General features: G+C 34.8%; 2 protein-coding genes across 5 annotated transcripts in view; one reads left to right on the forward strand and one right to left on the reverse strand.

Annotated features, from left to right (window-relative positions):
• Window positions 1-249: 249 nt before the first annotated feature.
• LOC105343292 (aspartate beta-hydroxylase domain-containing protein 2) lies at window positions 250-1,583 on the reverse strand. Its single transcript, XM_011450599.4, has 2 exons — window positions 761-1,583; window positions 250-622 (listed from the first exon to the last, which is right to left on the reverse strand). The coding sequence occupies exons 1-2, from the start codon at window positions 1,566-1,568 to the stop codon at window positions 396-398; spliced, it is 1,035 nt and encodes a 344-aa protein (XP_011448901.3). The 5' UTR covers window positions 1,569-1,583; the 3' UTR covers window positions 250-395.
• Window positions 1,584-2,642: 1,059 nt separating this feature from the next.
• Window positions 2,643-24,658, forward strand: part of LOC105343293 (dynein axonemal heavy chain 10) — a 32,843-nt gene continuing 10,827 nt past the window's right edge. Inside the window, exons 1-45 of one of the 4 annotated variants that reach the window (XM_066079955.1) lie at window positions 2,643-2,980; window positions 3,654-3,800; window positions 4,089-4,103; window positions 5,927-6,099; window positions 6,316-6,540; window positions 6,676-7,493; window positions 7,750-7,963; window positions 8,168-8,533; window positions 8,719-8,895; window positions 9,358-9,541; window positions 9,919-10,023; window positions 11,008-11,129; window positions 11,295-11,381; window positions 11,484-11,597; window positions 11,722-11,862; window positions 11,973-12,322; window positions 12,495-12,726; window positions 12,947-13,201; window positions 13,392-13,550; window positions 13,724-13,840; window positions 13,974-14,076; window positions 14,167-14,345; window positions 14,474-14,685; window positions 14,979-15,135; window positions 15,302-15,535; window positions 15,643-15,765; window positions 15,866-16,099; window positions 16,264-16,490; window positions 16,618-16,887; window positions 17,064-17,247; window positions 17,367-17,501; window positions 19,321-19,473; window positions 19,778-20,113; window positions 20,235-20,426; window positions 20,537-20,655; window positions 20,811-21,105; window positions 21,229-21,486; window positions 21,667-21,874; window positions 22,006-22,283; window positions 22,495-22,647; window positions 22,866-23,191; window positions 23,353-23,560; window positions 23,675-23,839; window positions 24,107-24,428; window positions 24,552-24,640. In XM_066079955.1, coding sequence (XP_065936027.1) covers window positions 2,764-2,980; window positions 3,654-3,800; window positions 4,089-4,103; window positions 5,927-6,099; window positions 6,316-6,540; window positions 6,676-7,493; window positions 7,750-7,963; window positions 8,168-8,533; window positions 8,719-8,895; window positions 9,358-9,541; window positions 9,919-10,023; window positions 11,008-11,129; window positions 11,295-11,381; window positions 11,484-11,597; window positions 11,722-11,862; window positions 11,973-12,322; window positions 12,495-12,726; window positions 12,947-13,201; window positions 13,392-13,550; window positions 13,724-13,840; window positions 13,974-14,076; window positions 14,167-14,345; window positions 14,474-14,685; window positions 14,979-15,135; window positions 15,302-15,535; window positions 15,643-15,765; window positions 15,866-16,099; window positions 16,264-16,490; window positions 16,618-16,887; window positions 17,064-17,247; window positions 17,367-17,501; window positions 19,321-19,473; window positions 19,778-20,113; window positions 20,235-20,426; window positions 20,537-20,655; window positions 20,811-21,105; window positions 21,229-21,486; window positions 21,667-21,874; window positions 22,006-22,283; window positions 22,495-22,647; window positions 22,866-23,191; window positions 23,353-23,560; window positions 23,675-23,839; window positions 24,107-24,428; window positions 24,552-24,640 — 9,378 coding nt within the window. In that variant the 5' untranslated portion in view covers window positions 2,643-2,763. Of the gene's footprint in view, window positions 2,981-3,653; window positions 3,801-4,088; window positions 4,104-4,805; window positions 4,821-5,926; window positions 6,100-6,315; window positions 6,541-6,675; window positions 7,494-7,749; window positions 7,964-8,167; window positions 8,534-8,718; window positions 8,896-9,357; window positions 9,542-9,918; window positions 10,024-11,007; window positions 11,130-11,294; window positions 11,382-11,483; window positions 11,598-11,721; window positions 11,863-11,972; window positions 12,323-12,494; window positions 12,727-12,946; window positions 13,202-13,391; window positions 13,551-13,723; window positions 13,841-13,973; window positions 14,077-14,166; window positions 14,346-14,473; window positions 14,686-14,978; window positions 15,136-15,301; window positions 15,536-15,642; window positions 15,766-15,865; window positions 16,100-16,263; window positions 16,491-16,617; window positions 16,888-17,063; window positions 17,248-17,366; window positions 17,502-19,320; window positions 19,474-19,777; window positions 20,114-20,234; window positions 20,427-20,536; window positions 20,656-20,810; window positions 21,106-21,228; window positions 21,487-21,666; window positions 21,875-22,005; window positions 22,284-22,494; window positions 22,648-22,865; window positions 23,192-23,352; window positions 23,561-23,674; window positions 23,840-24,106; window positions 24,429-24,551; window positions 24,641-24,658 lie in introns of all 4 variants that reach the window. The other 3 variants (XM_034443050.2, XM_066079957.1, XM_066079956.1) reach the window with 3 other exon arrangements.

Raw genomic sequence — 24,658 nt, forward strand, 5'->3', positions numbered from 1 at the left:
TTTGTTGTAGGCATGAAATATTATAACAATATTGGTTGGCTGTAGATACCAAACCTATTCTGCAAAGACTACGCTGAGAATTCTATGGGGTTTTACCAAAAGACAGAGGGCATAATTAAAAAATGATTTGCTGATTGTTAATAAATGTATATAGAATTTTTAAACATTTTTCTAAGTCAGTTTGTTGGGAAAAGTCAAAGAAACAATGTTCTAAAGATGGCCTTGTCAGACCATGAAGCCAGGACTGGATGTGTCAGATCATTTGTGACATCTGCTCGACTGTGAGAAATAAGATTTCCTTCCATTTTATGTACTATTTTCATTTCTCCACATCACAGAAGACATCACATAGATACATCATAAATGAAAAGGTGAACACCACATTAATCACACAGCTACTCATTAACAGGAGAAAAAATATAGTCTATTGAGTTCCTTTCTTGCATTGTGATATCTGGATGCCAGAGATCCACAATAAGTACACAACGTGGACCTTTTTCATCACTTCCAAGATGGGTGACTCCATGAGGAAATGCATCATTAAATAATAAGCATTTGCCTGTCTGCCATTTTCTGTGCATCCCAGAAACTGTTAGGATGCATTCATCCATGGTTATTAAGCCTGCATAGAGATAAAATTACAAATTTGAATATATGAATCAAAGTGTAATGTTTGTTACTAGAATTCACATATAAAATTCAGAAGATTGATTATCCATCACTACACATACATATACATGTATGTATTAATTATAACTACCTAAATGGCATCTTATTCTGATGTTAGTTGGCCCATAATGAGTTGAAATTGTTGTTCCCGGATTAATCACAGAAAAAACTACATTTCCAAAGACATTCCTCTTCATTACATTCTGTAATTTAGAAACTAATTCAAAAGTTTTTTCACAAAGTTTAATGTTTTCTTCCATAACTTTTCCTTGATTGATGAGGTGAAAAACACGCCACTGTCCCTCAGGAGTGTCATTCCTCAACCAACGCTCTTGGTGTTGTGGCTTGTTTATATTAAGAAAATCTGACAAAATAGTATCTTTATTCTCCTCCAAAACTGTGATATCGGCTGCTAACCGAACATCTGAACACACTTCGTAAAACTCGGTAGGGTTCAATTCTTTCAAATCGAACACAAGAGGATTTGGAACGTTTTCCTCTAGTAACTGACTAGTAGTTGAGTGCAATGAATTTTTGGTCAAAGATTTTGCAATCCTTTGAGTTGCATCAGAAATATCTGTTTGAAGTTGGCATAATTGGTGATACCGCTCACATGCTCTTACAGTAACTTGGCGATACTGAACACAACGGACACAGTTAGGATTTCTACACGCTGAAAACTCGGTAATTTTAGATATCTTATTTTTCCTTTTTATGAAGTACGCAATCACAAAAATACAAAGAAATACAATGATGCCTAAGGCATATATATACATCATGTTTACTTTCACTTTACACTCTATCACTCGGAACACCTCAGCCAATCCATTTTTCATTAATATAGGCGAATGAATCTTGAAATTTGCCGAATGAGATTTATGGAGACTCACAACAGTCATGTCCAATCATTCAAAAGAAAAATAAAATGAGAAAAATCTTACAAGAACAAAAAAAAAAACCTTATTTTTTTTAAAGCTACCAAATTTGTTTGCATATATTTTTGTCTTCAAATCATTGACAGGTTATGAAAGAATGCACAACAAGAGAAAATACGTTATGTGGTAAAAAAGATATATATCAGTATTAAATATATGTTACATACATGTACATGTAATAAGGCACAGGTACACATTTAGATTTAGAGAATAATTTTACAATAATATACCTAACGCAAATAACAGTTATGGGTACTGTATAATAATTATTTTCTTTATATATAATAACGGTAAGCCTTTATAAAGTTATACAATAATATCGAACGTAAATAACAGTATAACGATAAATTAGGTACTATCAGCAGAGACATAAATAACATGTTATTTATGTCTCTGCTATCAGAGAGAGGGTTCAGCATCCCCCCCCCCACCACTTTTTCTCGCAGCAAAGATAATTGTTCCTAAATTTACCTTGAAAAGATGAAAATAATGAGAAGTTGGAGTCACAGATATAGGTATACTACTAGCCCCCCCCCCCCCCCCCACGGATTAGGAATTTCAAGATATCGGGGGAAAATTTTTTTAGTGGATAAGAATTTTTTATTGGTACAATAGGTATACCCCCCCCCCCCCCCCTCCCGATTATGATTTTGGGAATTATGTCTGAAAATCACAATATTTAAATGGTGCATTCGGAAACAAACAAAAGTAGACATAAATCGTCAACTCATTTACGACAGTCATAAATCCATTTTCTCTTCCCTTCTTTTTTTTTTATAATTTTATTCGTCATAATCCTTCAAAGCTTCCATACATTTTGTGAAAAATGTCAATAGCAACGCATTTCAACAACATGGCGGCCTCATAGAGTGCGGTGCGCGGTATTCATACGCAGAACGTGTTAAATTCAGTTTATTTTAATAATGATAACACAAAATACTGCCAATTTTTTTTAAATCGCTCAATACTTGTGTTTTGAGGAAAAAGTCTTGGATAATTTATATTGTTTCAAAAGTTTAAACCAAGAACTCAATTGCGCGGATGTATAAAAACATTGAACATACCAAAACTTCAGCAAGTTAGCAGGTTGTTGTGTAGAACTAAAATATTTAATAGAAAATGAACAACCGATAAATTTACATGAAATTAAGTTATCACAATGGATGATCCGAGATTCGAATGGGTTGGAAAACAGGTTGCTTTGGCCCTTGACATCAAAGAACCTGAAGTTTTTGAAGAATTACTAGAAAGAGATGATGGTGTCTTTGAAAGGGGTCTTGGAAAATTCCTCAATGACACACCAGAAGACACCGAGTCTTCGATTCTGTTTTACAAAATAATCAGGGAAGAAGAAGAGGAAGTAGAAGTAGAATGCGGTATGTTAGATTGTTAATTAATGTTTAAAAACAATTGACATCAATATGTGGCTAAATTCTTAGATTTTTCCTCTCTCACTTCCCTAAAAAAAATTATAGCCTAACCAGAGAAATTCATTCAAAACTTTGTTTACAGTCTTTTATACTTGGAAGATATGACATCTTTTATTCATTTGTTCAACATTATTGTTATTGTTATCTGCTAACACAATTTTGCCATCATTTAATGTCATTTGCGATGCAAAATTCCAGTTTGGCTGTGTATTGAAACCTGTAGACAGAGAGAGCGTTAAAAAAAAAACAACCAAAAAAAAAAAAAAAAAATGGACATTTCTATTCTGTTGTCAATGAATATAGTTTGGGTCAAAGATATTTAAGATTAAACATTAAAGATTAAACGTTAAACAACAAATGGTGGAAGCAATAAAAATATTCGAAATGTTGAATAGCATTTGTGCCTCTTTTGAGAGTTACACTGAGAAGCAAGTATATAGTTTTTATAAATGATATAGTCAATAGGGGTGGTGAATTTTTCAACTGCCTAATTCATATTATTTGTCTACATATCCTCTTTACAGGTTGATAATTTGAGATTTTTTTATATGTTGTAATTTTGTGGGATCTTTTATACAAAACTTCATGCAGTATTATCTATTTATTTTTTTTCATCCAGAGCCAGAAATTCCAGACATTGAAGAGGAGGAAGAGCCTACAGAGCAGACAGAGGGGGAACAGAAAGAGGCAGAGGAGGGAGAGCCCCTAGGGGAACAGCCCCTGACTGTCTCTAGTCCAACGGAAGAGGAAGAAACATCAAGGAAAGGTACTACAACAATTTCAAGTATATATTTTGTATTAAAAATCTGTTAATTTTTTTTAATTATCAAAAAACAATGGTAGTTTCTAGCTTCTTCATTCTTTTATTTTCTTAAATATAGTTGTATATATGTTGTTGTATCACTTATTTCTAAAATTATTTCAATATCATTTAATTGATTTTCAGAAAAATATATACTGTATAAGATCTCTAATGTTCCTTTTGATTTTAATGCATGTATAATAATCAAAAATTTATACTAATACCTGTGTATATATTCATATGAAAAACTAGGCCATAGTAGAAAAGGTAATGTGAAGGGAGAACTTGTTTTAGCTAGAGTAAATGCTATTGGCATTTGACGACTTGGGGATTACTACACTGGTTTATATATTATACATATATGCAATATTTATATACAGTTACCATAAAATTATTGGAAATGGGATGTGTTGGGTGTGTGATAATAGAAGATTTTCTTGAGTATTATTAGAGGCTAGAAAAAAACATAATAGAAAAATTATAATCTTATTGGAATCATATCTGAGGTTCAGACATTGTAAATCCCTATGAGTTTAGTTGAACTTAAAAAATGAATTTAAATAATAGTTAAATCATTGAGACCTATCCAATTTCTGTAGTAATATCTTTCAAATTTAGTTTTAATTTGTCCTTGCAAGATTGGAAATGCACACCGAGAAATTGTCGTTCACATAATTAAAGGTGTGCTGTTTTCATGTTATTCATTACCCACTTTCTATAGTAATATTAAAGTGTTCAGAGCAGGGCAAAGGTTTAAGGGAACACATATATATTAGTTATCATTATCAGTAAGAATTTTTGCCAAAAAATATTTTAAGAATAAAAGTTCTGTCAAAACATGTTGAACCAAATATTAAAAGAATCAATTTGTTAAATATGATAATGATAAATGCATTTTTTAAAAAAATTGTGAGTGAATACACAGTGTTTGACACATGAATTGATATTTGGCTGTTTGCCTATATATAGGGACTCCTTCGTCAGGTAAGCTCCACTCCACTGAAGTAGATTTAACCCTGGCTGATTGTACCTGTCTGTTGAGAATAATTATAACAATGATTAACAGTATTGATTAACATTGGCAAGAATTGAACAGATAGATTATAAGTGAGTCACAGTCTGCATTTAATACTTTGAATCACACCATTCTCAAATCAAATGTTGAAATAAAATATACTAGAAACAATATCAGATAGAAGTAATTATACGGATTGTAAAGGTAGAACTGCACGCTGCACCTCTTGAAATTAGATTTCATTTCTTTGATACTTTGCATGTAGAAAATAGTCTTTTCTCTGAGAAGAAAGGAAAAAAATATGCTTAAAGCTCTTTGATTCTTAAATTCCATGTGTTGAAGTCTTGATTGAGATTTGAACCCCCTACCCTGCAATATCCAATTGTTAGACTCCTTTTGATGTTTTATAAGTTCTATATGTGTCAAATATTTAATCAGGATTGAGTGTTGTTGAATGTTGTGTCATGTACCGTATATGTATATTTGATATTTAATCAAAGAATGCATTTGCATTTAGATTTCGATTGGGAAACCAAAATATATGTAATTCAAAAAAGTATAATGAATCGATACATTTGCTTATTTGATTAACCATGAATGAGTGAAACTGAATTACAATGTGCCATTGAATTACAAGTACCCTTGAAGTTTTGAAGTGTTTAATGAAAAGTGTGTTTGACCAAATGATAGATCTGATGAGACTTTTCATAATTTACATGATATTGATACTGTTTAACACTGTAAAATAAACAAAATTAGTTGCTTTGTATGAACATTTGAGTTCTTACTTTAGGAGTTTAGATGTACACAACAAGAAAAGAAAAATGTATTCCAGTATCATTGTATTATTAAATGTAATATTTTCAATGATTTGAAGTTAATTGAATTGCTACTCAATTTTTGTATTGTTTAATGTGAAGTTTTAAGTGAAATTTTTATCTTGAATGAAATATTTACTATTGAAATTTGCTCTTTTTTAACTGAAAGTAAATTTGTACCGTAAATGGTTACCTCATATATACTAAAGATGAATATTTCCAAGTGTTAATTGTTTTATCAAACAAAAATTTAATAGGGAGACGAAAAAAGCGTGCCAAAAGTGAGACCACTGATAAGGATGGTGCTGATGATGCAGCCAAGACTCCTCAGGAAGGCGATGGAGGAAAATCTGAGGGGGGTGACCAGGGGGAAACAGCTGAGGGTGAGGGAGCTGAGGAAGAAAACCCTGAAGACAAACAGCCCAAAACAGTAAGGGAATAACCAACAACAAAGTGTTGGAGAAATATAAGGAAATTCATTTTGTCAGACGTAGTCAAAAAATACATGTACCTTGCCTTAAAAATAAACCATACAGTAGAGTGTGCACAAAAACATGATGCTAATTCTTTCTTCATGAATTTTTTTTTATGTATGGAAGATTCAATTGATTCTTGAAGACTTAATTAAGATGTATTTATGTTACAGAAAATCATCATTCAAAAAGTGATGAGGACCTATCTGTACATGTGCTACCAACATCTCCCAGAGGAAGTGGCTGACACAAAGAGTGTGTACTTCTTGAGGAATACCCCAGGGATGGTCCCCCTCCCAAATAGTTCAGAAGAGGCCAATTCTGAACTCCCGGGATACTTTGAAATGGGTATTCTCAATGGCCATTCTCTTGTTATGCTTGAGCAGATTATTTCTCAGGTAAATTATGTTTGTTTAATATTTTTCTGAGAAGGATAGTAAATTGAAGTATTTCCTTTTTTTTTTTTTTACTTTGACTATTATATAATTTTGCCTTTTGTATGTTTAAGATTATATATAAATGATTAATTGTAGGTGTACATGCCACTGTTGTCATACAACCAACATCGCAATGGTGAGAGGAAACCTGAAGCTAGAGCTGTAAGCAGGGCAGACACCAAGGCCACAGAAGCTTCCATGGCCGGAGAGGAAGGGGAGGAAGAGGAAAAACCCAAAGTTAATGTGGCAGAATCCAGAGCCAAAGCCATGTTGAGAGATGAGTTTCTTATAAACATGCAGAAATTTGCCTCTGGAATCAATAGAACCATCCAGCAGATTGAAGGAGAAGTGAGATTGGAGATTCCAGAGATTGAACTTGGTGATTTGAAATTGGAAGAAATTTTGGCAGATAATGATTTAATGACAGTTATCAAAGACTCTTGTTCTGAATGGGCAAAGCAAGTGAGAGGTGCATTGGATGCAGAACTGAAGAAAACTCCACAAGGGAAAGGTCCATTGGCAGAAATTGACTTTTGGAGGGAAAGAAATGCCTCTTTGAGTGCCTTGACTGAGCAGCTAAAATTACCAATTGTTGCTCAAATGATTGAAATTTATAATCAAGTGGAAGTGGATTTTACAGATTTAAAGCCAGAGTTGAACAAGTATTATGTAGAGGCCAAGGACAATGTGAGATTTTTGTCCACTCTGGAGAGGCATTTCAAAAATATAACCCATGGAGCTACATTCCAGGTAGTGATAGAGACTATTCCTTCCATGATGAATGCCCTACGCATGGTCTGGATTATCTCCAGACATTACAACAAAGATGAACGGATGGTGCCTCTTATGAGCAGGATTGCTTGGGAGTTGGCTGAGAGAGTTAGCAAAGTGATCAACATCAGAACTATTTATGGGTAAGGAATTTGCTGATAGAGATGTTGGCAATACTGAAACAGTAAATCTTGCAATAAAGAAAGTCATGGGGGCTTAATTCTCAGTTCCTTGCAACTGATATTCTTAGTATCCTGTGAAAAATGTCCAATACTGGGGAATGGGAACATGTATATATACCACGGTAAACAAGTGCTACTGTATAACAAATACTTTATTTACTAAAGACAGAAGGTTCACAATATTTCTTATGTTTGATTTCTTCATCTTTATCAACAGTGGGGAAGGTCCGGTTACAAACACAGAAGAAGTCAAAGTCAAAACTTCTGAGGCTAAGAGAATGTTGGAGGTATGGAAAGAACAATACTTTGAGGTCCGAGCCAAAATTGAGGCCTCTGGGCGGGACCAAAGATGGGAGTTTGACAGAAAGAAGTTGTTTGAGAGGACAGACCACATGGCAGTCATCTGTCAAAACTTGTACGATGTTGCTCAGGTAAGTCCATTCTCCATGAAGTACAGTAAAGCTTAGTGGTGTAGACTCTTGGAACCTTAGTGACTTTGCAAAATCTTATTCAAGGTTCATGGAGAAAAAATGAAGAGTAGTACGTAATTGAAACATCATTCATTTATCTAAGTATCTCTGTTTTGTGTTTGTCTCATATAATAGTTTTATTTGTTTTTCCCTATTTGGATATAGGTTTTAGAGGAATTCTACAATATTTTTGGACCTGAGCTTAAAGCTGTTACTGGTGACCCCAAAAGAATTGAAGAAGTTTTGCTGAGAGTAGACAATCTTGTCAAACCACTGCAGGAAGTGGGATTTGATCCATTTGAGATTCAGTACAAAAACTCCTGGAAGAGTCAAATGGAACATTTCTACAAGCAGGTGGAGTCCATTGAAGGCGAGGCCAAGATGTTCATTGATGAATCATTCCAGTCTCTCAGATCAGCAGAGGGGGCCTTTGATATGCTGCTCAACTTTAAGCACATCAGATCAAGAAAAGCTATCAATGATCAGATGATGCAAAAATTCAAAGATATTTTGGTGCAATATGAAAAAGAGGTATATTCTATTTAAAACTTAGAAGTCATTTGATTAATCAAATTCAATTTCTATTTCATTGTTGCCATATGGTAGGATATATGCAGCGATGTAATGAGGTTCTTTCTTTTATACAGTACATGTTTTAAAAGTTTCTGCAAGTTTTTTATAATGAAAATGATAAATACTCAGCTTAATTCTAATAGGTGACAACCATGGATGAGTTGTTTCAAGCTCAGAAAGATAATCCTCCATTACATAAGAACCATCCCCCTGTGGCAGGAGCCATTTTCTGGGAGAGATCATTATTTCATCGTATCAAGCACACAATTGTACGCTTTCTGACCATGGAAGACATGATGCAGAGTGAAATGGGAAAACATGTAAGTGATATACTGTTATTATTATGGCAATTCCTTGCAAGGTCTTGTACTTACATATTAGTAGGTTTGGGAGCTGGGTAAATTAGTAAGTTAAGTTATGATGCAGGCTACTCTTGATTTAATATCAACTTTTTAGTCCAAAATGTTTGTTAGATATTCTGAGAATTGGACAGTTTCAGATGAGTAACACACATAAAAAAATTTAGGCACCTAAATGTATAAGCTCAGTCTTCCTCTTCAACTGCATAATTTTAAGTTTAAGGATTGGGACTCTGCCTACATTCTATTTTATTACATTATATATGTACATTAATATTTCATTAAATAATACATTGGGATGAACCTGAATGATTGGAAACAATTGAAGATGTGAAAGGTCAAACTATGATTTTGAGATCCTTAACGAAGTACGTTCAATTACTTTACAGCAAAAATGAATAATTTTTGTTTGGTCCTTTTTAGGCACGAGCAAAATACCTTAGTGTAGCACGTCAAATGAAGTTCTATGAAGATCAGAAATATGAAGAATGGAGACAGAGTGTAGAGCAACACTTGCCATCTCTGCTGAAGAGAAATCTGTTGATCAAGCCTCACCATGCTGCAGAGGAAATGAGAGCTGCTGCTCAAAAAGAGGCAGATGAAGCAGGTATGTGCTTAACTTTAAAAACTGTTGTAACATTTCACTTTCTATTGGGTAAAGGTTGATTATAATTACGGTAGCTCTTATTATACATGTACTAAATGCTTTTTTATATTAAAATGATAACATTTATATGCAACATCAAGCTTTTTTTTAATATCTTTTATATTTTTTATTCATTCATATAAGTAGATAAATTTAATTAACAAGTAGAAAACACATCAAATAATTGCTGATTACTAATAATGTATCATCTACCCGTACATAGATATACAGTACTGTACTTGTGGATCTGTGTATGTAAATTGCCCCTCATGTGTAGCCTAAGTTGTCTGAAATCTTGCATGCAGTTGCATGTAATGTGATTCTGTTCATGTATATAGCACACCAGCATCATGCAAATATAAACCCAGACCAAGAGCACCATGGTGCAAAAACTGAGGGAGAAAATCAGGAAGCTGATCAGTCAGCTGATCAGAGTAACCAGGGTAAACAATGCTGTTGCCGTGCGACTAATTTGTTAGACATGTTTATCTTGCAGACTTGTTCTTGTAGATTTACACCTGATTTCAGCATATTAAATGGGAAAATCAAATTTATAACTTTATTACAGAGTTTTTTAATGTGATTTTTATTAAGTTCTAAATCAGGTGTGAATTTTCTTTAAAGTGTGAACCATCCTACAGAATCCCTGCGCTGAACCTCTTCTCTATTGACTGTCTATATCTTACACACCGTGCACTGTTTAGATATTGCATGTGCTTAGCCTAAGCTGTAGCAAATCAAGATGCCATTGAACATTTCATGGAAGTTATTGTTAAGAGTATCATTAAAGAATGAAGAATCTTGTTGTTAAAAAGTTGTAGATGTTTTTTTGATTTTTTTTTTTTGTTTTTTTTTACATTTTACTATTCTTAAATGTTGTAGAAAGGTAGAATTTGAAGTAGATGGAGTCATCTTTCTCTAGTAGAAAATTAGAAATTTTCTGATGTTGTACTTTGCATCTTTTATGTCACATAGTTTTTTTTTTGTAATTTAAACTGTAAGTTTTGAACAGTATTTTTCTAAGTGTACATATTACGGTACATTTATGTACTCTCTTTTCTCTGTATTGTTTTCTCCTTCATTTAAAAAATATAATGAATTGAGCTATAGGACAAACTGATATTGAGTTTGCACTTGCATGAAGCACACACTCAGTTTTGATGAGCACTATAATTAACTAACTGGTCTGTCAGAAATCCTTCAGCACTGTTAAGGTATCATCTTTAAATTGATTTATGTATCTTCTCTAAAATTAATATATTTTTTAAAAAAATTTCATTATAAATAAAACCATTGATATTGTTACAAATGATCAAGACTTCATTCATGTTGGCAGAGATTGCATACGTAATAATAAGCTACTGGCAGGTATATGAACTCCTATGAAAATGAATTAATTTTTTAATTTTTTCCACTTCAACTTGTAGCTGTGCAGCTGAAATACTTGGTTGACTTTGACCCACAGCTGACAGAGATCGTATCCGAGACTAAATACATGGAGCAACTAGGATTCTCTGTTCCAGAACTAGCCAGGAATGTAGCTCTACAGGTAAGTCAGACAGGACTCCACTGGAAAACTAGAGCTTCAATTCTTCATATTCACATATATCTGTGGTTTGGGATATGGTTTAGCAAATGCACATGTCAGTTAATTAATATTAGGTGAATATCAGCATTTTGAACTGAAAGAATTTGGTTTACTTGTATTTTTTAGGAAGAAAAGTATATAAACTATGTTGAAGGTCTGCGTTTCATGCTCAGCAGATACCATGCTCTGCTGTCCTCTCTGGATCAAGCTGAGGTAAAAAACTTACAAAAAATTCTCGGCAATTAAAATTCATGCTCATTTATAATTATAATATCGTTTAGATTTTGAGTTATTTTGTTGTGTCTCTTATTCCAGACAAGTTTGCTAGAGGACCACATGAGAGATCTTCGTCGAGTGATCAGACCAGGCTCCAAGCGTCTCAACTGGAACTCCCTGGGTATTAACGACTTCGTTCTCAAGTGTAGAAATGTAAGTATATAGATGTATAAGTCTTGATACTTATTAGTGGAGTATGAGTTTTTAGCAACAATATTTTCAAAATGATTGATTTTGATGATGTCATATTCATCAGTATCTGTCGATTCTTTTGTAGGCCATTGGTAAATTTGAATCTCTAGTCAACCAGATACAGAAGAATGCCAAGGACATTAATCAAAGGCTGCACATGATTGAGTGTTGTAATTTGTTTAAACCACCACCCCAGAAATTCCCAGACACCCTGCCTAGCTGCAAGGTATTCAGAATAACATAAATAAAACATGAGTCAGAGCTGTTTGGGAAAATATTTTTCCACTGTAAAGTCTTGCTTTATGCCTTGCTAAATGCTTGTTGTTTCTCTTGCAGGAGTATTTTGAACATGTGGAGAGAGAAAGAGGCAAAGATTTTGAGATTCTTGCAAGGAAATATCGTGCAATAGGACCATTATTAACAAAAATGGAAGGACTTGTAGTGCACACAAATTCTGGACGTTCTCCCAAACTAAGTGCATATTATTCCTATTGGGAGAAGAAAGTGTATGACGCTTTAACCAAATTAATCATGAGCAATTTACGCAGATTTGAGGTGGCGTTACGGACTAGCAAACCCTTGTTCCAGGTGGAAACTCTTCTGGCAGCTCCTGATGTTGTCCTTCATCCTCAGGCCAATGAAGTGTACAAACTAACACTCCAAAGTGTGAGGGATTGTGTGGAAGGGTAAGCATCCCTAACATTTAACATGCTAATATTATTCATGTTGCCTGTATTTCTGTAAAATCATTGTCAGAAAATTGATGTAAAACTTAATTTTTTCTGCAATTTTGCAGCATGGATCTGTTTATCAATCTGCTTTATTTTTGATGTTTTGTTCATGTATATTTACTTGTAGGACAAAGTTATTTGTAAGATGGATGCAAGGAACTTGCATTGAAACTGCCCCTCAAAAAATGGAAGGTGAAGACGAACCATATGTTTTCTGTTTCTTCACTGACATTTCTGCCAATCCTGAGATCATAGACTACGTCCAAACCATTCAGACTGACATCAAAAACACACTGACCAACATGACACGGTATCTCAACAGATGGAAGAAATACAGAAGTATCTGGAAAGTTGATAAGGTATGGACTTCAATCTTTGCTCTTCTTACCCAAGTCTTTAACTGAACAAAAATAAAAATCAGATGATGAAGAATCAAAACAATTGGGTTGAGTTAACTCAAGGCGGAGGAAAAGTCCAATAAAGGGAGGCTAAAGTATCTAAGTGAAGGGGTTTGATTAACTTCTCCATAATTTGCAATGAATTTGAATTATTATATGATAAGATTTTTTTTCATTGCAGCAAGCCATTGCTGATAAATGGTATCAAAAGGGTCCAACAGTAGTTGCTTTTGATGACAAGTTGCAGTATTACTACAAAACCATAGATGAAGTAGAAACCTTGCCTCTAGTCAAAGACCAGGATTGTATTCGTCTACACATGGGACCATTAGCTTCTTCTGTGAAGGAGCATGCCAAACAGTGGATCGGACATCTTGGAAAGATCTTGCGAGACTCTGCTAAAGAATCGCTCTACAAACTCAGGGATCAACTGGATGTGAGTGTGAAATAACTTAATAATAGTCTGTACTACCAGTATTAAGTAACAACAAACATATTGCACAGCCTGCATTGATATGCTCCACTGTAGACATTTTTATAGAAATTATCAATGATAATTTTCATTACAGAAGTATTCATGAAAACTTCTGTATTATTATTGTTGAAAAATCTTTGTATTATTACAGGACAAGTCAGATGATTTAGAGCAAACCCCTAGTTCTTTAGAAGACCTCAAGTTTGTCCTTACCACTATATCAGACATCAAGAGCATGTCTCTTGATGTGGAAACCAGAATCCGGGATGTCCAGGAACGATACAGGACATTATCCATGTATTCTATTGAGGTAAGAAGGGTTTTATCATTATTTTGAAAATTTTCAATATTGATTCTTTAATATTTAACAATCTGCTGACATTAGTGTTGAATCTTTCAAATTTGTGTATGCATTAAGGTTAGCATTTTATATGATCAAATTCCTACTTTTTGACATGAAAAGTATTTTTTGCATTATTGTAGGTCACAGATGAAGAGAAGGAAATTCAAGCCAAGCTGCCTCAGATCTGGGATGAGTTGGTTTATAAATCCAAGAACACTGATGCTGGTCTCACTGTTGTCAAAACCAAGTTTACAGAGGTAAGCAGTTATTGATTATATATTCTCAAACTATGAAAATTTATCTTCCATTACAGAGAAGAATCATCTTCAAATGAAGATTTAAAAGAGAAAGGGAAAATTGGAACCAATTAAGATTTTTGTTTTGTTTTAGATTACACAAACCCAAATACAAGACTTCAAAAAAGACCTTGAGAAGTTTTCTGAAAAGTTCTATGATTTTGGTCCAGGTGCTGTTGGTACAGACTTAGAAAAAGGTAGATGGAAGTTTTTTTCTCTCATTTATTCCAGATCATTCATTAAATTATATGTATTTTAATGATCTGCTAAATGAAAATTTGTTACAGGTCTTGAGTTGATGAAGACTTTCCGTGTTGAGGTCGGTGATTTAGAAGCTGCCAGACAGGAGCTTGCCAATGCAGAGAAACTCTTTGATTTACCAATCACAATGTATCCAAACCTCCTGGAAGTTCAGAAACAGATGAAGGGATTGGAAATGGTTTACACTCTGTATGAAGAACAGAAGGTGGGTTCATTCTGATCTAATTTGAAAATAGTGAGAACATGTTATTTCAGTATTTCAGAGAATGTTTTACTAGAAAATTTTGAACATGGAAATGAAGAAAATAATTAAACCATTTCATTTCTATGCAGGCTGCAAGAGAACAGTGGGCAGAAACATTATGGTCTAACCTTAATGTTCAAGTGCTTCAAGACGGTATTGAAGGTTTCTTAAAAAGCTTGCGTAAAATGCCAAGAGAAGTCAAATCCATGCAGGCAGCCAGAGCTGTGGAATCTAAGATGAAAGAGTTCCGAGACTCACTACCATTGTTTGTGGACTTGAAACATGATGCTCTTAGAGAACGGTACCTACATTTAGTTGTATTGTAATATTTAAACATCCAAGTACATTGGAATTTTATATTCTAAAAAAAATCTATACATTGTACTATGAAAGAGATTTTTGTATCAGATATAGTAAAACCAGTGTTTTTGATTTCTTTAGAGATGTTTTAAGTATTCCATGTAGGCTGGGTTGCATTACTAAACCCAGAAAAGAAGCAGATGCTAGACAATATTAGGAATGAAGCTTTTGAGATGTAAAAGGATTCCAAGTGTTTGAGGTGTATGATTTATTTTGGCATTCATTTACTTTCAGCCATTGGAAGGAGCTGATGAACAAGACAGGACAAAAGTTTGACATCAATCCTGAGACATTTACTCTGGCCAATGTGTTCTCCATGGAGCTCCATCGATTCCAGGAAACCATTGGAGAGATAGTCACCATGGCCAGCAAAGAAATGGGTATCGAAAAGGTTAGTTATTTTGGTGTTTTAAGAAAGGTGTATATATAACTCTAAGCATCAATACATAGAATGATCTTACTATATTTATCATTTATATTCATATTCAAAAAAGAATTAAGTTTTAAATATAAAAACTTGAAATTTTACAAATCCATTAAACTCTATTTCCAAACAGGGAGTGAAAGAAATTGATGAGCAGTGGAGCAACATGAAGTTCACAGTCCATGCCTACATGAAGGGGACCTCCAACAGGGGCTGGATCCTGGGGGCAGTCGATGAGATCCTTCAGATCCTTGATGACAGCTCAATGAACCTACAGAGCATGTCAGCCTCCAGATTCGTCGGGCCGTTCTTGAACTCTGTACAAAACTGGGAAAAGAGTCTGTCTCATATCTCAGAAGTTCTAGATGTAAGTTAAACTAACTTCTTATTAAAGTTGTAAAGCATTGAAATATATTTTAAAAAGCTGTACTTGATTCTTTTTTGCATTTTCCTGAGTTTTTTTTGTACATAAAGGTCTGGATGGTAGTACAGAGGAAATGGATGTACTTGGAGGGAATTTTCATTGGAGGTGATATCAGATCTCAATTACCAGAGGAAGCCAAGAAATTTGATCAAATAGACAAAATGTTTAAAAAGGTATGCTTAAAGATTTCAAGATAAAAATGAGTTTTAAATAATGATTTTTTATTAGTCAAATTGTTGAATTTGATGTTATATTTTTGAAAATTCTTTACAGATCATGAATGATGTCTACAAAAACCCAGTCATTAAAATTTGTTGTCATGCTCCCAACCGACTACAAGATCTGGAAGCCCTGAGCCTGGGACTGGAGAAATGCCAGAAGTCTCTGAATGACTACTTAGACTCAAAGCGAAACGCATTCCCACGATTCTTCTTCATCTCTGATGATGAACTGCTCAGTATTCTTGGTAGCAGTGATCCAGCTTGTGTTCAGGAGCATATGATAAAGGTGAATTAGTGTTTTAAAACCAAAACTTTATCAATTGAATTGTATATCAAGCTTAAACTTAAATAGCATCACAATCAATTTGAGATATTGTATGGAATGATTATATTTTACATTTGTATAGAAAATACACTTTGAACTTTGAATATTTGAACCGTGTCTTTTAGATGTATGACAACATTGCTGCTCTAAGATTCCAACAAGGTCCTAATGGGGAGACCCTAGCCTCGGCTATGATCTCCGCTGAGGGTGAGGTGATGGAGTTTCGGGATAATGTTCCAGCAGAGGGCCGAGTGGAAGACTGGATGACAAGTGTACTGGAAGAAATGAGGTGTACAAACAGACTCATTACCAAGGAAGCCATCTTCTTCTACTGTGCTGATGGCAAAACAAGGTTAGTTTTAATTGTCAATGATGAATTTGCATGGTGAAATCAATAAAAAAATTTCATGTATGATGTGGTCTAATGGATATTAGAAACATACTCAGATATTAACAAGACTCCTATCATTAATATACAGAGTGGACTGGATGATGGGATATCAAGGTATGATTTGCTTGGCTGGAAACCAAGTCTGGTGGACATGGGAAGTGGAAGATGTCTTCAGGAAGGTCAAGAAGGGCCATAAAACAGCCCTGAAGGACTACGCCAAGAAGCAGCACAAGCAGATTGGAGACCTTGTAGTGACTGTCAGATCACCCCTCTCCTCCAACGACCGCAAGAAGTTCAACTCTGTGCTCATCATTGATGTCCATGCCAGGGATATCATTGATGGATTCGTAAGAGACAGGTATAAATCCAAAAGATATTAATAATAAAGAGTACAGTAACCTTAAACATAAATAATTTTATTTACATGTTTGATATAACTTGTGCAGCCACTGTCAGAATGAAATTGATATGATTTTCTCTACCTCACTTGAATGTCAACTGACTCTGTGTTAAACGATAAATTGACTCTTGTAGTATAATGGATGCCAAAGAGTTTGAGTGGGAGAGCCAGCTGAGGTTTTACTGGGAGAAGGAGCCAGATGAGCTGGTGGTCAGACAGTGTACTGGAGAGTTTGGCTATGGCTACGAGTACATGGGTCTGAATGGTCGACTGGTCATCACTCCACTGACCGACAGAATCTATCTCACACTCACACAGGTAATGTACACTACAAGAAAACAATTTACACACCAAATTTTGTTTGATAGAGTTAAGTATCTTTTGATGTCCATGACAGAACATCAGTGTTTATCAATCCTTGTTATGCTTGTTGACAGGCTTTGTCCATGAACTTGGGTGGTGCCCCCGCCGGGCCTGCAGGTACAGGTAAAACAGAGACCACCAAGGATCTGGCCAAGGCTCTGGGGCTGCTCTGTGTGGTCACCAACTGTGGAGAGGGTATGGACTTTAAGGTGAGAGTTTCTAGTCACTTCTGTTAACACATGCCTCCCCAAAGTAATGTAACTAAACTGAATGAACATTGAAGATTTAGTTACATTGTATGTAGCAGGCTTGGGGTAATGCTAAATGTAATGGTAATGCATTGCAATGCATTACATGTTTTCAAAGTAATGCTAGTAATGTGTAATGCCTCAAAATTAGCATTACAAGTAATGCTAATGTAATGCATTACTTTCCAAAATCTAGTGTAATGCTGGCATTACTTTGCATTACTATGCATATTTATGCATGTTCACTTTAAAAAAATGTGATGAATAAATGAATAGTTGAAATTGAATTTGATTAAATTTATTTTTAAAGAAGAAAGAAATAATTCTAATTAAGAAAAAAAGGTTTTAATTGTACATGTTTTATTAAAAAAGGTTTTTAAAAATTCATTTTTGAATTGTTTATATTACTAAAGATAACAGCACAATTTCATAACATTTTCAAGAGTGTTGTTATTAAGAGTTTTTAATCATTTAAACAATTTACTCCAATTAATTTGCACTTCAATAAGAAATGTGTCAACAACACACTATGCCCCCAGGATAATCTAAGTATCAAAACAATCTATTGTTATAAGAAGTGCTAAACACCCCAATCCCCTTCCCTTCGCTATGTCACAATAGAATAGGAGACAGACATGCACCTTTAAAAGCAAAATGAATGCCTTGTCCATCCATGATGAAAATCAATATCACTTCCAATATTATATAACCCATTTGAAAATAATCTTACTTATTTTCTCTCTTTCTCTTTGTCTTTCTCTCTCTCTTGTATATTAATTACACTGAAGATTAGTTTGGACTGATAGAAAATACAAGATTTATGTATTTAATCTATTATTGCACTTAATATATCCTAAGATAAAGATCGTCAAACAGTATTTTCCAGCCCAAGCTTTGACTGCTCCTGCAAAACATTTATTTAGTATAGCCCGTAAGATGGATGCATTTATAAGATGAACCCTTTGAAACTTCGATCATAAGTGCAACAGCAATCTTTTGTCTTAAAGTGTCCTCCGTAAAAAGAAATACGATTAAAATATATTAAGAAATATAACTGGGAAAAATCATCTGTTTATAAATTAATAAAATCAAGTGTCCAAAATTATAAAGATTTGTGTAATCTGGGGATATATCTATATTTAGCTTTTAAAAACCGCAACATTATTTCATAAATTGTTTTTGTTACGCATGTTATCCTGCGTCTCTATTTCATATCTGATATTGTATCATGCCAAATGTCTATAAATATCATTTTACTTATGTAATATGTCGTTCATATTGCCACAATATGATTATATATTGAGCAAATAAAGAATGACTCTTGTTTATTCATTGAATTTGAACCTGATACTGAGCATGAAGCTGTAGATATGTTAAAGAGTGTTGTATATTTGAAACATTTGCAAAAACTCTTTATTAGGTTTACTTTAAAAAAAAAGTAATGGTAATGGTAATGCATTACTTTACTCATGTAATGGTAATGTAATGCATTACTTCAAGAAAATCAAGTAATGGTAATGGTAATTTAATGCCCAAATTCATGAAGTAATGGTAATGTAATGCATTACTTTACAATGTAATTCGCCCCAAGCCTGGTATGTAGTTATGCTTTCTATAGTAACATTTTTTACTGATTGTACAAATTGAAAACGTTGCATGAAAGTTTTTCATAAAAGAAGTTCAGCTTTTAATTCTTATATTCTGTAATAATTCTATAATGCATGTAAACAGTTCAGAGGTAACTTGAATCTAACCTTGTTTTCATCTTTATGATTCTTAGGCAGTAGGGAAGATCTACTCTGGACTGTGTCAGTGCGGTGCCTGGGGATGCTTTGATGAGTTTAACCGTATTGATGTATCTGTGTTGTCTGTCATCTCAACACAGCTCAAAACCATTCAGAATGCTCTCATCCTCAAGCTCAAAAGATTTCATGTAAGTTGTGCAATTCTATAAAATTTTGGACTTGTGATACTATTACATACAGTTAATGTAGAAACTTAGAGACAGATATACATGTAATTAAAAAATGCACTTCATAATGTGAGAATGAAGTTTCCTCATAAATATTCAATTATTTACTTGCTTATTTCGTTAAAAAGATATGATACTCATATTATTTTCACCATGAATTCATGCTATTAATATCATTAGGAAATATCCATATGTGCAGTATTTCTGAAGATTATTGTGAAAAAAAAAAAATTAATATGAATTTTTTTTTCCATATTGATTTTAGTTTGAAGGCCAGGAAATCAGTTTGGATTTGCGTGTGGGTATCTTCATCACTATGAACCCTGGATACGCAGGGCGCACAGAGTTACCTGAGTCTGTCAAAGCACTCTTTAGACCTGTAGTGGTAATTGTGCCAGATCTGCAACAGATTTGTGAGATCATGTTGTTCTCTGAGGGTTTCCTGACTGCTAAAGTTCTGGCCAAGAAAATGACAGTGTTGTACAAATTGGCCAAAGAACAACTGTCTAAACAGTACCATTATGACTTTGGTCTTAGAGCTCTGAAGTCTGTCTTGGTCATGGCTGGTGACTTGAAACGAGGCTCTCCTGACCTGCCAGAGGTAATTTTTTCTTTTAAAACAAGAATTAAAGCAAACATTTACATCTGTTAGACATTGAATCAGGTCATATTTATGAGATGGTAAGTAATGCAACTTTTTTAATCAAAATACTTTTGTATAGGATGTGGTGCTGATGAGAGCTTTGAGAGACATGAACCTGCCCAAATTTGTGTTTGAGGATGTGCCCTTGTTCCTGGGGCTCATCGGGGATCTGTTCCCTGGTCTGGACTGTCCCAGAGTCAGGTACCCCAACTTTAACGATGCTGTGGAGGCAGTACTGGAGGACAATGGATACAAAATGCTGGATGTCCAGGTAATGCATCAAATGACTGGAAAAGAGAAAGTGATGGTAATCAGTCAGTAGACATACAAGAGTATTGTATGAAAGTGAAAATTTGTATAAAAATATTATTGATATTGTAGGTGGACAAAGTGGTCCAGTTGTATGAGACCATGATGACCCGTCATACCACTATGGTGGTAGGACCCACTGGAGGAGGAAAGTCAGTGGTCATCAACACCCTGTCTCAGGCTCAGACCAAGTAAGATTCAGGATGATTTGGCTTGCTTTATTACCTTTATCTTCACTTTCTGACTAAAAACCAGTGATCTATTGTAAATTAAATTTTAAGCAACAGATGCTGTGAAGCATGGAAACTAAATAACAAAATAAATGTTAACTTGGTTTACAATTTAGATTGGGAGTTCCCACCAAATTGTTTGTGATCAATCCCAAGGACCGATCAGTGATTGATCTGTACGGTATCCTGGACCCAGTGACCCGTGACTGGACCGATGGACTCCTCTCAAATATATTCAGAGACATTAACAAACCCACAGATAAAAATGAGAGAAAGTACATTGTGTATGATGGTGATGTTGATGCATTGTGGGTAGAAAACATGAACTCTGTCATGGATGACAATAAACTTTTGACCCTGGCCAATGGTGAAAGAATTCGTCTACAGAAGCACTGTGCTATGTTGTTTGAAGTAATTATCATTACTAAATATTTTTCTTTTGAATTCAAAGGAACTTACATTATGTTGCCTTACTATCTTTTTTTTAAGATTATCTAGAAATAAACCGCTAAAATGTAATTTATCTTTATACAGGTGTTTGATCTGCAATATGCATCACCTGCCACTGTATCCAGGTGTGGTATGGTATACGTTGACCCCAAGAACTTGGGATATGACCCCTTCTGGTATAAGTATGTCAACTCCCGGCAGAACAAACAGGAGAGAGATGACCTCAACAGACTGTATGACAAATACGTCAATTCTCTGATCGACATGGTCATTGAAGGAATTCATGATGGTCGTCAAGGAGACAAAATGAAAACCATTGTCCCACTCACAAATCTTAACATGGTAAGTAATGAATATCAATTTCAAAATTAGTTTAATATCAAACACATTTTCAGATCTCTGAGTATAAATAATTAAATGCTGGTAAAAAATAGTTCAACCCATGTGTCCAGTTGAGTGATATTTATACAGCAGTATGCAGTATGAAGTACAGAAATATCATTTCTTTTTTTTCTTTTTTAGGTGACACAACTTGCTGCCATGTTAGATACCCTCCTGATCAAAGAGATGGGTGAACCAGATGAGCTGGAGGCCTTTTTCTTACAAGCCCTGTACTGGTCAATTGGAGCAGCTCTTCTAGAGGATGGTAGAATCAAGTTTGATGCTCAAATCAAAAACTTGGCAGCCATGAGCACTGCCAGTGATGATGAGAAGAATTTTGCCAAAGCAGGTATTTGTAGCAATATACATTTAAATAATATCCGTATTTTCAAGAACGAAGTCCATTTCTACAGTGATATTATAATCAATAAAAATAAAGTTAAAAGAAAACAATATACAAGTGTGCATGCTTTGTTGTAGGGGAACTTCCAAGTGCCTTACCAACTTTGTACGAGTATTTCTATGACGGAGAACTCAAACAATGGGTGCCATGGAGCAAGAAAGTGCCAAAGTATGTTCATGACCCAGAGAGAAAGTTCAACGAGATCTTGGTCCCGACGGTGGATACGGTGCGGGCTACTTGGCTCCTGGAGCTGATGGTGGGCATCAAGCATCCAGTGGTACTGGTTGGGGAGACTGGTACCTCCAAGACCGCTACCACCGCCAACTTCCTCAGGACTCTCAGTACAGAAACACATGTAAGACCATTGATCACTCCTAAGTCAAATTAATGTGATAGGAACATTACTTTTTTCCAAATTTTAACTTTGATAGAAACAACTGATTAAGCAGAGAATAAACCTGCATGCGAGTAATTTAGAAGAAGAGAAACCTTAATTGGTGATATTGCCTCTTGTGTTGAAAAGATTTGTTTCAATCAGTCTATAAATGATATGCTGACTGTTGTAGATGCTGCTGAACATGAACTTCTCCAGCAGAACCTCATCCCTGGACGTACAGAGAAATCTGGAAGCCAATGTGGAGAAGAGAACCAAAGACACGTACGGCCCTCCACCAGGCAGGCGTCTGCTGATCTTCATTGACGACATGAACATGCCTCAGGTACTTTGATTTCATGCTAAATTGATAGAAAATAAGACTGGTATGTTTTAAATTAGAATTAACTTGGGGAAAATAGCTTTTATAAAACTATTTTAAAGAGCATTATTGAATTAAATTCATTAAATGGTAAGGATCTTTTAGTGTTTTGCAGAATGACGAAGAAATTGATATAGTGTTAGATCACATATCTAAATTTAGAAATTAATTTTGTTGCACAGGTTGACAAGTATGGAACCCAACAACCCATTGCTTTGCTTAAGCTGTTGCTGGAGAGGGGTGGTATGTATGACCGTGGCAAGGATCTCAATTGGAAGAACATGAAGGACATTGGCTACATCGCTGCCATGGGCAAAGCTGGTGGTGGCCGCAATGAGACTGACCCACGATTCATTTCTCTCTTCTGTGTGTTTAACATGACATTCCCCTCAGATGACGCTCTGTTCCTCATCTACAATTCTATCCTGGCTGGACACACCCAACCGTTCCCAAAAGAAATTCAGGACGCAGTTCCGACTCTCACAAAGATGACTATGGCTTTGTACAGGTATGTGCTTTAAGTTCTCTTAGATGTACAAAGATTATTTATAGCAAAAAACGTTAATATCAAAATACGTGTATACCTTATTTTGATGTACAGTCCCATTTGAAGGAAATTTGATATTAGTACATGTATTGTTATTTTGTTTTAATTTTATTTTTGTCTAGCTCAATCGTAAACGATCTCCCACCAACACCATCCAAATTCCACTACATCTTCAATCTGCGAGATCTGTCTAGAATCTACCATGGTATGTGTCTAACCACACCCGACCGCTTCTCTAAGGTAGAAAACTTTGTCCGTGTGTGGAGAAACGAGTGCCTGAGAGTCATTGGAGACAGGCTGATCAGTGATGTTGATAAGGAAATTGTCAATGTAAGCATACAGTTAGGTCAAATTTTGAACAATATGTTTTTTTGTCATAATTTTGTCTATCTATAACTCAAAATTTCAATGGCATTCTTATAATGATTTTGATTTTCCCTTTAGAACAAAACAAAGGAACTGTTGGAGGAGAACTTCAAGCCATATGCAGAGAATGCTATGAGAAGTCCCATCTTGTATGGAGATTACAGAACAGCCCTGGAGGAATCTGAGCCCAGACTGTATGAAGACATCCAGGATTATGATGCCTGCAAGGCACTCTTCCAAGAGGTACTGCTCTGCTTTTTAAGATACAGTTTATTGTAGATATCCCTGGCTGTATATGAAAATGTTATACTTTTGTTCAGTTAGATTTATCATTATTATAAACTGAAATTCAATGGGTTGTTTTTTTCAAATTATATGGAATTAATGCAATATTCAAGAAACATAAAGTACATGTATTTTTTATTATAAAAACAATTGAACATATTCTCAATTAGAGAAATAAATTTCTGAAAACCAGTTTGACATGATTTAATATTTTTTTTCCAACAGATTTTGGAGGATTACAATGAGGGTCACACTCCAATGAATCTGGTCCTGTTCGACGATGCATTGGAACACTTGACCCGCATTCATCGTGTGATCAGGATGGACCAAGGCCACGCCCTGCTGGTTGGTGTGGGTGGTAGTGGTAAACAGAGTCTGTGTAAACTGGCTTCGTATGCCGCCGGTTGTGATGTGTTTGAAATCACTCTCAGCCGAGGCTATGGTGAGAGCAGCTTCCGTGACGACCTGAAGATCCTGTACAACAAGCTAGGAATGGAGAACAAAAAAACCGTCTTCCTCTTCACAGATCAGCATGTAGCTGAAGAAGGTACAGTTTTCATGTACTCAAAGAAAGGAACTCCAGCTGTGATTACAACAAAATTATACAATAGTTTATACAATGAAAAATTTAAAATTTATTTGTACAAAGTTTTTAACTTGTTATTTAAAGGTTTCTTGGAGTTGATCAACAACATGTTGACATCAGGAATGGTGCCAGCCTTGTATGCTGATGATGAAAAGGAGTCTATTGTTGGTTCGGTATGTAGACCTGCATCA

This window comes from Magallana gigas, chromosome 3 (assembly GCF_963853765.1).
Source record: "Magallana gigas chromosome 3, xbMagGiga1.1, whole genome shotgun sequence".
Taxonomy (NCBI): Eukaryota; Metazoa; Mollusca; class Bivalvia; order Ostreida; family Ostreidae; genus Magallana; species Magallana gigas.